Source organism: Pteropus medius, unplaced genomic scaffold (genome assembly GCF_902729225.1).
Source record: "Pteropus medius unplaced genomic scaffold, Ma_sr-lr_union100, whole genome shotgun sequence".
Taxonomy (NCBI): domain Eukaryota; kingdom Metazoa; phylum Chordata; class Mammalia; order Chiroptera; family Pteropodidae; genus Pteropus; species Pteropus medius.
Genome location: NW_024349804.1, coordinates 10,614,528 through 10,630,081, shown reverse-complemented (window position 1 = coordinate 10,630,081; position 15,554 = coordinate 10,614,528). Strand labels below are relative to the sequence as shown.

The 15,554-nt window shown below is 45.6% G+C and overlaps 1 protein-coding gene across 2 annotated transcripts in view; it reads right to left on the bottom strand.

Annotated features, from left to right (window-relative positions):
• Nucleotides 1-352: 352 nt before the first annotated feature.
• CLNK (cytokine dependent hematopoietic cell linker) overlaps nucleotides 353-15,554 on the bottom strand; it is a 123,669-nt gene continuing 108,467 nt past the window's right edge. For both annotated transcript variants that reach the window (XM_039838182.1, XM_039838181.1), the window contains 4 exons: nucleotides 12,540-12,673; nucleotides 10,993-11,070; nucleotides 8,524-8,679; nucleotides 353-1,453 (listed from right to left, as the gene is read on the bottom strand). In XM_039838182.1, coding sequence (XP_039694116.1) covers nucleotides 1,307-1,453; nucleotides 8,524-8,679; nucleotides 10,993-11,070; nucleotides 12,540-12,673 — 515 coding nt within the window. In that variant the 3' untranslated portion in view covers nucleotides 353-1,306. The remainder of the gene's footprint in view (nucleotides 1,454-8,523; nucleotides 8,680-10,992; nucleotides 11,071-12,539; nucleotides 12,674-15,554) is intronic.

The following is a 15,554-nucleotide window of genomic DNA, read 5'->3' as shown; positions in this document are numbered from 1 at the left end:
ATTTTGGACAAGAGATAGTACTGGGCATTGTTTACGTTATTTTCAGTGTCACCTCTTGCCTTTTAATTCTATCTTGGTCTTCTGCCTTAAAGCTACAATTATGTAAATACTCCATGAATTTCATAGGTAGGTTTTGGAAACATTTGAAGTCATTGTGTACCCTTAATTTTAACCAGAACTCTTCAGGTGAAAAAACAAAACAAAACTACCCTGCTATGAGTTTATATATTTTGAGGTGGGCACATCTGTATTTTCAAGTTCTCTCTTTCTCTCTCCTTCGCTCCCTCCTTCCCTCCCTCCTTCCCTCCCTCCCTCTCTCTTTGTAAGTTAGCTTTTCAACTTGATTGTCAAATTCACAGTGCAAGGAGTGTCCCTGGGAAGACGTGCTGGTAAGGAGCCAGGCAAAACGGACACAAATCTGCGCTCTCTTCTTACATCGAGTAAGATCAGTAACTCCTCTGAGCCTCGGTATCCTCATCTGCATTGTGAAACAGGGATAAAATTAGACCCTCTTGGCCTTGAGTGGGGACAATATCGTGACGGGTGCAAAGTTTCTGTAAGGTATCACTAATTCGAGGGCAGTTCTTCTTTTCTTTTGAATGGAAGTCCACAAATGGAATTTTTAAAAATTGTGCTTTCCCTCAGCTTAAGTGTACTCTCTTATGACAAAGCTGCTAATTGCATTTGTGTCAAAGCTACTCTAAATAGTGTACTGGAGACTGGCCAGCTCACGCCATAGTAAAAGCATGTTTGATTTGTCTTTAAAGTGATATTCAAAAGTGCTCTTTTTTTCTATCCCACCTTTCCCCCCTATAACCGAATTTGCAGGATTACAAATAAAATAGAGCTAACAACATTCACCCACATCTTTAGCAGAAGGAATCATGAAAACCTTGTCAATTTACACATCCAAACATTTGTGAGATGAAGGCCACGCTGGGCCCTATAAAAGAGCATAGATTTGAGAATCTCACTTGTCCTGCGCGAGCGGCAAATGCTCAAGCATCCGCTTCTCGTAACCTTTGCTGCTCATCCGTAACAGGAGCATAAAGACCGTCTTTATCGTTCTTTCTTTAGAAGATATTTTTAAAAAGCTAGGTTTTATTTTTGCATCTTATAAATATTTCCCTTGTGGTTTGCGCTTTCGAAACCATAATCGATTTTCCAATTTCCAGTATAGAATGTCTTTCTCTGCTACGAAGTTGAAGAAGTTATCCCTCAAAGCCACAGAAAAGAATCTTTTGAAAGAAATGAAAAATAATAGAGGCATTGGATCCCCTGCACTGAACCGAAAAAAAAGACCAGGCTACCCAGGTGAGAAGTGTTTGCGGAGAGGCAGTGGCCGAGTCAGATAGCATTGTTCCCTGTGGATCCCAGATTTATCTTTCCCGTCAATTAGTACAATAGGAAAATACTTGTAGTGTTCGATGATGTCTTCCACCGAATCAAACTTCTGAAACACAGAAAAGAAAGTTAATGAAAACCTAGATATCTTCCGTGTCTGTAGGATAAAGTACAGATGTTACTTTTACTCAGAAAAGAGGTTAACTCGTTAAAATATTTTTGGGTTGTAAAGGTGTGTCAAAGTGATTTTTAAAAAATGGATGCGGCAGTCCGAGCTCTTGAAAGGATGGCTGATACGGATCATAAGATAACGAGAGAGAGAAAGGGACTTGGGGAGAGTGGAGGTGAAGCCCGCAGCAGCCCTCTCAGCTTCCCGCCAGAGTGTCGACCAGAATCAGGTCACACAGTCACAGGGTCAAGCGTCACTGTTGTTGTCACAGGTTCCTGTCATAAGCCATTCAGATGACTTAGACGAGTTAATTGCACTGCCGACTCCTTTGGGAATCTGTGGCGCCTCCCTCACGTTGCCCAGGATGGTGGCCACCAAAATGTAGATGATCGAGGCCTGGCCTTGACTTAGCACATGGCGGGAAAGGCATGCCGGGAACGCTCCCTCCTGGAGAGCCCTCTCGTTCTAAGGAATTCGCGCGTGATCAGAAAGATGGGTGAGGGGGATGGCCGCGGGGCTGCCGGTAGTTCTTAGCCAATTTGGCTTCCTTCCCCGGGCTTCTCGTGAAATAAACAGCAGTCCATTCCACGTGTGTGTTTCTAGAGAGGCACAGATAACGCACTGTGGTGATGTGATGGAAAGTAAAATGATTTCAAGTTTAAGGGAATCGGGAAGTGCTTTGCCGAAGATAAAGACTTGAAATGGGCTCTTCATTCTGGGTGATTCTAGATAAGTGGACAAGGAGGTTTTAAAGAGAGTAAAAGTGGGGGAAGAAGGAAGGCGGTTGAGAACACTGGCACAGACAGCGTGGAGGAGCTGGGCTGGGATGAATCCCGGGAAGGGAATCCCGCGAGGTGACTTAGGACGCGCTTGCGTGACCAGCTTTCTACGCTTTACAACATCGGCGCTCCAGAGCCACCTCGTGTGGTGAGCAGCGACCTTCTCTGCAGAGCCGAGGAAGCTGCGGCTCAGAGGAGGGGATTGACCTGCTCCGAGGTCACACGGCTGCAGGGCAGGGCCAGACACGGCACCTGGTTTTCTGGACACGGGTCAGCTCTTTCCTGATACAACTTTGCCCGTGGCTTGTGACCCTGGTGCTCTGCCAGACCAGGGGAGCCATGATCATGCAGACGGAGGAAGGGCGCCACAGTGGGGTCTGCTGGGGGAAGGAGATGTGGAATGCTGAGTCCCCTGACAGTGATGAGTCCCCAGGTCCTCTCCTTCCTGGTGACAGAGTCGACAACCCTCCCCCCTCCGCACTCAGCTCATTGGAATTGGGTTTAATCTTCTGGCACTGAAAGATTTCTGATTAAATCTGTAAGCGACTTGCCCGTCCGGGCCTGTTGCTGGATCTAGCAGAGTTTGCAGTGAGATGAGCTGTCTGTCCACCGCAGTCGCTGTCCAGTAAATATTAGTTCCTGCCCGATGCTAAGGTTGGGTGGTGTTCCAGTCGGACCGTGACTGGTGTCCTACAGTCGTCGTGAGGGAAGAGTCTGGGGAGCCCCAAAGCCTGGGTTCCCAGCAGAGCTCTCTCACCCACCAGCCGTGCGTCCTCGGGCAAGTTTCTTCCACTCTCTGTCCCTGGTTCTCTACAAACAGGGTGGTGTCATTAGCGCCCACCTCGAGGGCCCCTGAGAGGCTTAGTGAGCTGACGTAGCACCTACACAGCATTTACAGGGCAGCTCCGGGTACCGCGAGCGCTCAGTAAAGGTCAAGCATTGCTAAGTCCTCCTCCCTTCTGCGTTCGCCAAGAACGCGAGGAAAGCGATGAAATCAGCAGAGAAGTTTATCGGTTGTCACCGTAAGCCCTTAGGAAGAAAAGACATTTTTGTATTTCACGTCTGCGGATAAAGTAAGGACAGAGTTTTCTTTCTCTTTCTGTGTCCTTGACGAAACGAGAAATGATTTGCAAGAAAAAATTTTTCATCTAGAATTCTTCTATAAAATGGGTTTACGCACATGTCACAAAGGAAATTCTCTTTCCTGGTATTGATCTTGAGAGGGAAAATGCTTGCTTCATATTCTCATTCGTATTTCCTTTAGGAAGGTCCCGAAATAATGGATTCGATGCTCCTTGTTTCAATAATCTACTACGCGGATGACATTTTATATGAAATTGTCATTTTAACAAGTAGTAAGAAGAAAGCAAGGGAGGAGCAATAAATCATGCTGTCATTTCTTATTATCGACTTGCGGCGATAGACCTACAACTGACGTAGTGCCCTAAGGAGACTTTTAAGAAGATTATAATGAAGCTTTTATTGTTATATTAAATGATTTTTTTCAGGAGGACAGCAAAGACCATCCTAATGTTGGATCTTAAGATGTGTTTAAACCTTTCGTGGTTGCCCTATGTACCAACGGTGGGCAATGTCGCACTGCCAGAAAGGTAAATAAATCCGCGTGGGTATACACAGGGGAGCAGAAGGAGAAAAGAGAGAGAGAGAGATACGTATGTGAAGAGAGAGGGAAGCAAGAAGCAGACAGGGGAAGTGAGAAGTGAGCCATAGGTTAATTGTCTGTGTCTTCTCGGGTTCAAAGCTTAATTTATCGAATAAACATCTGTCATAATTTTCAGCCTCCGATCATGAGCATTTGCAAGACAAGGAAAGGCCCGATGACTGGGTTGCTCCCTTTGACGAGCTTTCACAGAAATGTCGAGACCTGATTCTTAGACCTAGATGCAGCGCCGGGAGTGAATGGCAGGTGCCCTCTGGCTAGCAGGGGCCCTCGAGGTGGGCGCTCATGACACCACCCTGTTTCTACCAGTTGTTAAATATTTCCAACCTGTCTCCTGCTCGGATGCACGCATACACAGGCACAGATTCACTGGTGTCCCATGGGTGGCAAGGACTCGATCTTACTCTGCTCTCTGACCCCAGAATGGAGCACGGAGTCTAGCGCAGTGTAGGCATCAAATTAATGGCTGGCTAAGAACTGAAGAAAGTAGTATATAGTAAGCTGAATGGTGGTCCCTCCAAGTATGTCACATCCTGGTCCCTGGAATCTGAGTATTATCTTATACATCAATCAAAAGAGTGACTATTAATTTACATGACAAAAGGTGGGATTAAGTCGAGGGTCTTGGGAGCAGGCGCTTATCCTAGGTTATCCCTAAAAGTAATTAAGTGTATCCTTATAAGACAAGCAGAGAAGAATTGGCAGTGTGACCACAGAGACAGGGATTAGAGTGATGTGACCACAAGCCAAGGAAGCCACGGATTGCCGATGGGCACCAGAAGCTGGAAGAGGCAAAGAATGATCCTCCCTTGGAGCGTCCAGGAGGGCTGTAGCCCAGCTGGCACCTTGACTGCAGATTTCCAGCCTCCAGGATTGTGGGAGAAGACATTTCTGTTGTTTTAGGCCACCAGGTTCGTGGTGATTTGTTACAGCAGCCGCAAGAAACTAATACCCTGGGTCCTCCCTAAATCTGAATTCTGACATGCTTCTAGCCACGTGGCTAACAGAATGACCCAAACACCTGAGATGCAGCAAAATGGACCTTCCCAGACGTATTCTTCGCAGCGTGCGTGGGTTGCCTGCCTTTTGTGCCTGTGAGAGGTGTCGTAGCACCGCTGTGCCTCCAGGGGGCCCTCGTCGTGCTTCCGCAGCTCTCCCGGCCCCTGTGTGAGCTTTTGCCCGTCTGTGCCCAGGGCACACAGGTCTAAGGAAAGGGCTTTCAGGACTCATTTCAGGTGGAAAACGATACTTGCCAAGCATCTGCCTCTGTGTGTCTGGGGCTCTATTTACGCCATCTCATCTTACACTCGAAATAACTCCCTTGAGACAAGTGTCGCTGCATCGTGGGTGTGGTGAAATTCTGACGTGTGCAAGATAGCCAAACAGCGACACGACATCAAAACTACCCTCGAACCCTGCGTCTACTGCGTTTGCCCTGCAGGGTCAGAATAAGGTGCTGTTTCTTTATTCAAGCAGCAGACGAAGTAGCTCGTAGCCGCCCTGCATTTAGCGGAGCCCTGCTGTATGGAATTCACTGATCTTTTTTTTTTTTTCCCAAGATGGGGATTCTTCCCTGGCGAGGCAAAGGGCTCTCACGGTGACAGATGATGAGGGAACCGAGAGCAATCTAAACTGTTCCACTCTCAGGCCGGGGCACGGCTTGTTCACAGGAAAGGCAGGAAGGAACACCTGTAAAGGGTAGTCTGCTACCCAGCACCTGGCACACAGTAAGCCTCACGTGTGTGTGAATGGTCCTTCGAGCGATGCTCGAGGCTGCGGATTGTTGATGTTTGGTCGTAGTGTCATCTGAGACTCTCTGAGGAAGTCAGTATTTTTGCCGGTTACATGGAACCTCAGGTTTGCCGAGAGCTGGCTGTTACTGTGGGCCATTATGTGGAAATGCTGGCAGCACCCACCTCACAGGGTTGCCATGAGGATGACATTGGTCAAGTTAGCTAATCATCGCTGTCTGCACGGAATAGCGCCTGTGTGTAGTAAACACGGGTGAGCGTTAAGTAAACACACGGAACGCAAACTCTTCCTTGGAGGATGCACGGGAGGAGAGAATTCCTCTGTGACAGAATACGGCCTTCTTAAAATGGGCATTTGAATCCTTCAGAGATTACCATGGACCGTCATCAGAGCAGCTCACCTGGAAGCTGGCCCTTTAATCTGTAGGCTGTCATAGATGACAACTGTCTACCTGCTGAGGCAGCAGTGAGCCGGGTGACAACCTGATCTTAGGAGGTCATCGTGGAATTGCTGTACCGTCTCTTTTGTGAGCAGACCAGAGTTTGGCTTGTTGGGAAAAAAAGCCGTAGCCTCTTCAGGCGTCAGTTTTCCTCACTCATAAGAGGGCTCAATAATGGCTCTTTTCCAGAATGTTTTGAGGATCAAACGAGATTGCAGATTAAATGGCAGTCCACAGAAGGCTCTGCTGGCACGTGATTTCTGTTTTCTGTGCTAAGGGGAAGGAATCCTTAATCTCAAGCATTTAAAAATCATTAAACTTTTTTTTTTTTGAATGAGAAATGTCATGAGCTGAAGGAAGAGATAGAAAGAGAAAAGGCTATTGCACTGGAAAGTCCACTGACCCTCGGCATCTAGCTGATGGGAACTGTGTCCTAGTTCGCAAAATGTCTCAGCCATAATGAAAATATAATAACTAACCCTTATCGTGGACTTGATGTGTTCCAGGCAGTGCTCTGAGTGTGTGTGTGTGTGTGTGTGTGTGTGTGTGTGTGTGTGTGTGTGTGTCTTTATTAACTCACTAATTCTCATCACCAAAAGAAGAACTGGCTACTTTTTTCTTTAGTTTTGATGTGACACTTAATTTGGCTGTATTTGGCAGATTTGCGTGTTGATCTATTTGTTCATTCATGCTCTCATTTGTTCCCAAACTTGCCCGGGCTGTAGCAAAGGCTGGCGACCTGACCCCACGGCCGCCTGGCCGGTGCTGACCACACCACATGCGATTCTCAGAAAAGTGCCCTGGGCCAGACACTGGGTTCGAGCTGGAATCCTCACACGCTGCTAGAAGGATTTTCACAGATGTGCCTGCCCGAAGCATCTGGGCAGCCGTGGCAACACTCCTTATTTTGATATCTATTGAAGAACAATAGATACTTGGAGACAGTTCTGTTTTTTTTTGTTTCTTTTTGTTTGTTTTTTTTTACTGTATTAGTTTGCTCAAGCGGCCATAACAAAGCACCACGGATGGGGGAGGATGGGAGGCCCAAAGAACAGACATTTGTTTTCTCACAGTTTTGGAGGCTCGAAGTCTAAGACCGAGGTGTCAGCAGGTTGCTTCCTCCTGAGGCCTCTCTCCTTGGCCTGCAGATGGCCGTCTTCTCCCTGTGTCCTCACGTGGTCGTCCGTCTGTGTGTGCCTGTGTCCTAACCTCCTCTTCTTATAAGGACACCAGTCATATTGGGTAAGGGCCCACCCCAATGGCCTCATTTTACCTTAATCACCTCTTCGAAAACTATTTTCAAATACCATCTCATTCTGAGGTACTGGGGTTTGGTTAGGACTTTGATATATGACATGGTGAGTGAGGGGGCATAATTAATTCATAATATATATACCAACCAATAAAACGGAGGTCTGGGGAGGCTAAAAGGGAATCCCTGAACTATAGGAATCTAGCCTTGAAAAGAACCTTTATATTTTAGGAAAGTCGAGTACAGAGACGTTAAGTGACTGGCAGGAGCTCGCACACTTGGTAAATGGTGACTCAGAGAGTGAGCCCCACTCTTCCCTCCCTCCTTCCCTGCCTCCCTTGCTTCCAAGAAGAAGAGATGAAGGAGCAGGCTGTCCTCGCCCTGTGCCCCGTCACGTACTACCTGTGTGTCTCTAGCCATTTACTAATTTTCCACGCCTCAGTTTCCCTATGTTCAAGACCAGAACAATCGTTACGGCAAAGAGTTGTTGGAAACTAAAATGAGACGAGGCAGACAGACCGGGCTTAGCATAAACATATTCAGTGGACATTAATCTCCTTTCTCTTTGACTCATTGATACAGCTGTGAATGAAAGCCTTGGCTGGCTTGTTATTTCGCCTAGCGCCCCCGTCGGCCCGTCTGTACCGAGACCAGGCACGCTGCATGCAGCACTGGCTGCCGTGGATGATCTCATCTTCATTTTGGGGACACGACCCTACCAATCCCTAATGCTAACGGATGTTGTCACCAGTCCCTGCAGTGGGGTGGGAAAGAATGTGGCATTAGCGTGGGCATCGGTGGAGGCTTCCTGGGAGGCAGAATTTACATGTCTTGCAGGAGTGAGCTTCCTTCAATGGTGGAACTACATAGGGGGTGCACGGAATGGTCAGGATTGGCCGCTGGCCCTGGGGCTGAGGCGTATGTCAGTCATGCACAGAGATGCTTGTGGGTGGGGGCTGGGAGGGTTAGTTACATTCCTGGGAAGGAGTGGAGATGCCATGGCCTGGGATGTGGAGATGCCATGGCCTGCCACCCCAAACTCCCCCCGACCCCGCGCCCCCCGTTTGTGTCTGGCATGGAAAGGGGTCGCCGTGACGTGATACCCACTTCGTCTCCTCTGAGTCCTGTCCCCAGGGCAAACTGCTGATTCCTCTCCAGGAAGCGGATTTTCACGTTGTAGACTTTGCTCCCGTAGAACACCACCAGCACGTAGGGTTCTGCCCGGGATCTCGTGGAGCAGTCTCGGACCAGGAAAGTGCCATCCTGAAGCACAAGGGAAGGACGGTTACTTCCCCGGACCTGCCAGCGTCCCACCCGGGCCCTGGTGGCTGTGGCGATGCGCGCGTGTATGACATTCCCCCATGGCTTCGGTGTGTGGCAAACTCGTTCTTTATTCGAGTTAACTCAGCGAGTATTCACTGAGTGCCAGTACGCATGAGGGGTCTTGTTATCTTCTGAGAAGTGTACCAGCCAGATGATGGTACCCGCTTTCTCCAAATCTTCCGACGCCCCCCACTGTCCTCAGTGTCATGCCCACAACCTGGCATGGCGTTGGTGGATAAATGCACCATGCTGTGCTGGGGTCTTATCCGGTGACACTCCTGCAGTCTCTGGCCCCTGGAGTCTGCCTCTGGCACCGTTTTCAAGGGCACCGTCCTGCCTGCCGGCCGCGTGGAGGAGCCTCCTCCCTCCCTGCACCTGCCCACGTTTGCTTCTTTCCTGTTCTGCCTGGTACTCAGGGGGATCGGTCAGGAGACAGTGGGAGGCTTTGAGCGGGAGAGGCTTTTAGCATAATAGATTGAGCTTCTCTGAGGGGAGATGGCAATAGTTGACTTTTATATAAAATCTGAGGAGGTGTTTTATCTGCATTTTATACGCGAGGGAATTAGGGTCTAATTCCTTAAGTGACTCTCCTAATGGGGCATGGCTAATCAGTTGGTCCCCATCTAGAATGGAAAGGACAATACTGGCTGCTCGAGGCAGCTGTGATTTTGTGAAGAGCGCTGATCTTGAATATAGGCTCGGGGACTTTTTCCACGTTGTGACCGAGACCTTGACTTGGCCTTACTTTCCCCATCTAGAAAATGAGATAGTTCAATTTATTTCTAAGAGGTTCAAGATACTCTGTTAGCGACTGTATTCATTTCCTACCATGAACTTAGACTAAAACACGAATTTTTATTCTCTTATGGTTCTGGAGGTCCAATTCCAACTTGGGTTTCCCTGGGCTAAAGTCGAGGTGTCAGCAGGGCTGAGTTCCTTCTGGAAGTTCTAGGAGAGGATCCACTTCCTCGCCTTTTCCAGCTTCCAGGGGCGCCAGAGTGTCTGACTCTGACTCTCCTGCTCTCTCTTATAAGGATTCTTCTGATGCATTAAACCCACTCAGGCCATCCAGAGTAATTTCCCCATCTCAAGATGCTTAACCTAATCACACGGGCCAATTCCTTTTGCCATGTAAGGTGACATAGTCACGGGTTCTGGGTATCAGGGCGTAGATATCTTGTTCGTGGGGGGCTTTATTCTATTTTTCATAGCAACTTACACATACTTTATTGGATTTTAGAATGTCGATTCTGAGAGTTTTATTAGGCTTTATTAAATTTATGGGGGACCTATCATTTATCCACCCATCCACTAATTAACTGAGTCATTCATTTTTACATTTCCTCTTTCAACAACGACCATCGTCCTTGTTAGTCGAGGATAGGTTTGCATGGCCTTGAGAGCCTTTCCTTCTAAACTGTCTAGTATAGTTCTCTGCACGTAGTAGCATAGTTGCATAATAGCTAATTACTCTTTGAGATGATGGTTAGAGTAGTCATTTGATCTGATTGCAAATATTCCAGTTTTTCTCTCTTTTCGGTCACATGGTAGGTTTGTACTTCCCCACTCCCTCTGAAGTAAGGTCTGGTCGTGTGACTTTGGCCAAAGAAATGTGAGCAGAGATGAAGCACGTTACTTTTGAGAGGCTGTCCTAGGAGCCAGCGTGTGATTGGCGTGAGCACACACTGAGATGGAGCCTTCGGCAGTCTGGGTCTACCCACCCACTCACTCACACCCATCTTGCACGTGGAGCACAAGCCAGAAATATAGTTTTATTAGGATGAGCAACTGAGATCCTAGGGTTGTTACTGCAGCATAACCTACCACCTCCTGACTATCACAGTGCTCATAATTTCTACTCCTTCCCCGGAGAAGCTAGACGTAAAGACCCATCCGTGCCTTGGAGAGAAAATGTAAAGAAAGCGGACAGAGGAAGGTGTCTTCCATTACGATCTCCATTTCGACCCCACCTATGACATTCGATCTTCAAAATAGTTCCTTAGAGTTGATTTTTAACCAAGAAACGGACACTTAACGATATTGAGGAACGTGTGAAAGTCACACAGCTGAAAAGGGACACGATCAAGTCTCAGATCTAAGACTCTGAAATCCCTTTTTCAATGACGACCTCTCCCGTGTGGAGAAACACGAGATGGTGCAGGAACCGACCGACACGTCAGAGCACACTGCCCGTTACGGCCGGTAACCCGCGGACAGAAAGCCGTGAGGGGTGGGCCCGGAGGGATGCATCACCTTGCTCTCCTTCATCAACGCCTCCTCTACCGCCTGGCGGCTGCACTCTCCGATGTACCATTCGCTGTGGCGGATGTCCTGCAAGGACAGGTCACATGATGACTCTTTTGGAGTAAAGGGGTGGTACTAATTATTAATTAACGAAAATTTACTTTCGCTCCACCTGTGCCAAATCACCGTTTGACTGATCGTTCAAAGATCCGTCCCTGGACCTGGGGACAGAAAAAGTCACCGCCACTTGGGAATTATGAAACTGGCGTGTGAGTCTGTCTGCCATTGAAAGTAACCAGAAATTTCTCTCCATCTACCAGGAAAGGCCTTTAGGCACCATGCTCAGATGGATAATAAAGGCTTCAGCTGTCGATGCTTTCTAAGTCATCACCTGCTGAAGGTGGGATGCTATCTGTGAAGCCGATGCTGCCGTAATGACGAAAACAGCAGGGAGGGGCCGACAGGTGCAGCCTGAGAACATCTTGACGCCCCTGCTTAAGGTCACAAATGGTGGGACTGGGATTTGAACCCTAGTCTGCCTGGCTTTATCCCATGCCACGCCCTTATGTATACCGATTGATTTCTTTTGATTATAAAATCTGCCATCACAGAGAAAAGGAAGGACGGTCAGATGCACAGTAGGTCTGCAGTTCCCGAGGACCGTATTATTAAACAGTGCCCTGCATGAATGCACACACCCACAGCCCCTCCTCCTCTGTTAGCCTAATCCATCTCAGCAACAGCCCCGGGAGGCAGGCACGTCAGGACAGGGGGGCTCAGGAAGTCAACATCGGTCACCTGGTTGGCAAGTGCTAGGGATGTGACATCAGGTTTTTGGTCTCTCAGTCTGAGTGTCTGGTCCTCTCAGCACAAAGCTGACTCTTCCAATGGTGGCTGCACCAAGTGCGTGTGAGCGCCATGAGCCAGTTCCCACCTAACTCTGCGGCCTCACTCCGGCCACCACCCGGCCTGAAGACGTGAGTCTGGCCAGCTAGATGTGTTTGTCACCCTGTGGACACACACGAGCTGGCCCTGCTGCCCAGAATCCCTCCTACTCGCCCCACCCTCAGCTCTGCCATTCTCGTCCATCAAGATTGGGTTCAAAGTCATCTCTTACGCGAGGCCTCCTTTGGAGGAAATTGTTGTACCTTGTATTACAGTATATTGTTACAACTGTTCTATTTTATTATTGGTTATTGTTGTTAATCTCTGTGCTAATTTATAAATTAAGGTTTATCGTAAATAGGTATGTACAGAGAAAATCATAGTATATATAGGGTTTGGTATTATCTGTGGTTTCAGGCATCCGCTGCGGGTCTTGGAATGCATCCCGCGTGATTAGAAGGGACTACGGTATGCAAATGAAAGAATCCGGTAAAAGAGCAACATAAAATGTTGTATAGTAAAACACTTAAAAATACTAAAACTCTGTAATATGTAGGCAGAAGGGGAAAAAAAATGAAAGTCAGTCGTGAGGATCCCCTTTGAGGCGTCCGTAAAACTCTATTTAGGGGCTGAGTTTATCTAGAAAGACAAAGCGGAGATGTGTCTTTTACCTTTTCGTCAGACCTCGTGGGGAAAGGTTTCCTCCAGCTCATGTTTTTATAGCAAAGCGAATTTTCCTTAGGGCTGTAGCTGGCCGGAGACTGACATGCGGGAGGAGGAAGTGACTGGGTGCTTTCTTTATGATCTGGGAAAAACAAATTCACATTAAAACGTGACGTCGTTCCTGTCTCAGACTGGCTCCCTCCAACAAGGAGCTGGAGCCTGTCCTTCCTTCCCGTGTCGGTGGCAGCCTTCGTGGTCACCCCACGGGTCATCTCCTCTGGGCCCTTCTCCTGCTTCAACTTTTGTCCCTTTCTCTCTGGGGCTTCCAGAGTCATCTTTAAAAAATGTAATTCTGATTTTGCTACTCTCCCTGGTAAAAATGCTTCCATAATTTCCTGTACACCTGGAGGAAAACCCAAAAGTTTGACTTCTATCGATAAAGCCCTGAATAATCTTTCTCTTATGATTTCTCCATCATCCACTCATCTATCCATCCAGCCATCCATCCATCCATCCATCCATCCATCCATCATCCATCCAGACCATGCACCTTCCATGATCCATCCATCCATCCATCACGGCCGCATTTATCAAACATTATCTATTCATTCTATTCTATTATTTATTTATTTATTTGCTCGTTTCCGTTTGCATATGTTTATTCCATTCAATATTCGTTTTGCTTGTCATCACTGCCTACTTTTGGCCCCATTCTATCTATCATCACCATTACGCCTGCACGACATTCATCAATGGCTCATTCCATTCCATTCCGCTTTCTCCATTCTTCCATTCGATTTCATTTATCTATTCAATGCATCTACTTGTTTGCATTTACTTCTATTTATTCCACCCATTCATCTATCTATTCCATTCGGGGTTCCATTCAATATTCATTCATCTATTCTAATGCAATTTCCATTCCACGTATTTCCATTCATTCCATTGCATTTACTTATTTAATGGTATTTCCACGGCAATTTATTCCATTTATTCTATTCCATTTACTTATTTCCATTTACGAAATCCATTCACCATCCATTCCAGCCCTTAAGAGTGCCTCCCCAGGTTCATTTTTTTCTGGCCATAATGAACTTTGTTCAGTTTCTTAAACAAGCCAAGCTTGTTCCCAACTCAGGAAACACTATTTTTTTTTTAACTTGAAAGAATAACATTTTGTTTTAATGGAATATCACACTTTTAACCTGAAAAATGACTGACCAATTATGGTTATTCAGACTCAGGCATTTGGTAGATATTTTATTAGACATGAACGAAGTGAGCCTGTTACTTCTTAGAAAACAACTGGCAGTATTTGTTGCCCATTATAAAGTTAGACTTTTCAAACGCAGATCGGAATTTGGTAAAACTCGCGTCTGCCATCTTGACATAACAGCATCCCAACGGTTAGACTTTTCTGATGAGATCGTTGGTAGGACTTAGAAACGTGATTTAAAAAATATTTTGTAATGAAATACGTCAACGTTGGAAAGATCTGCTCAGGTCTGCGAATCATTATTTTCCAAGTGACTAATGCTACAAAATCATGCCTGGGTAAAAGATTCTTTAAAAGAGAAGATAGAACAATAGATTTTAAAGTAGTCATTTCACATGGTACCTAAGCTTTAGGATACTACCACTTGTCAAGTTTGGATGTGGTCTTTTTTCTATATACTTCGATGAAAATAACATATTTCTACTGCATGCCATTTCATTCCAATAAATGCTAATTAAAGTCGAATTCTAGGAAATTAAGGCCACAGGGAAGAAGGCATTAGGAGGGATAGTAAACAAAAATATTTATAAATAATTTAGTAATTTAAAGCAAGGAATAACTGTAAAAAATTTATAAAGCCTCGAGGGTAGGAAAACAAAATAAAGCACTGGACAATAACATAAAATGGAAGAGGGGTGATTAGTGCGCAGGCAGAATCACAAGGTATAAAGTCTTAATTTACTCTAGAAAATATAACCAAAGTTATAGTCTTGGTTAATAGCTTGACAAGAACTAAGAATAGGATGCTTTCAACACAGTACCTTTTGAGGCAGAATACTATATAAAACGTTAGGAAATATTTACGTCCCAGTTACTATAACACTTAGGTATGTGCACATTTATTCTGCTTCTGTTTATCAAAAAGCCACGTATTTCTCTAAGGTTTACTAAGAAGAAGAAACAGTGCTCCCAAAACATTGAAAGTTCTATTTTAGTAGTTCCAAGGGTTGTGGCTTCTAACATCAAGCCTAAGAATGTTGTTATAGGGAATTATGCATATTAAAATGTTTGTTGTAGAGAACCATTCGATCACTTAAAGCTTAAATTGTATTCATCATAGTAAGTTAATTTCACCTACTAGTTTAAGACTTTAAAATGAGGAATATTTCTAAAGACATCACTCCTTTTAAATTTTATTTGAAATGTTTCCTATAGTGTTTGGGAAGACGATGTGAACTTTAGAGTTTTAAAATTCAAGCATGCTTTTATTTAAAATTAAAACCAACAGGAGAATAGTATAAATTCCAAGAAAGAAAAAAGAATAAAGAAGAAACGAACCCAGTATCTGCAGGAAAAGAAGCCAAAAGTCAGTAAAAAGCAAGACAAATAGGAGGCACAAACTAATATAAAAGCAAATAAAAAATATTAGTAATCACAGTTAACATCAAAGGTGTAAGCTTAGCATTTAAAAAGCAGATGCAGATTGGTTTAAACCTTCCAGGTGTGTGCTAATTACACACCTAAAATAAAATGACACAGAGAGATCACTAACAAAAGATGGAGAACTGTATACCAGGCAAATTCTAGCCAAGAGAAAGCTAAAAGAGCTATTAAAAAAAAAAAAAGAGACTTTTAAAAACTTTAAATTATAGCGAAGCAATACACAGAGACTTATTGAAATGGCCACTCCTATCTTTTTAACATGGATTGAAACAATAAGAACACACTCGAGAGAAGAAAATAACCATTATCAACATTTCCTATCCATGTACATAATAGTCTTCAGCAATTATGAATTTTTCATTCT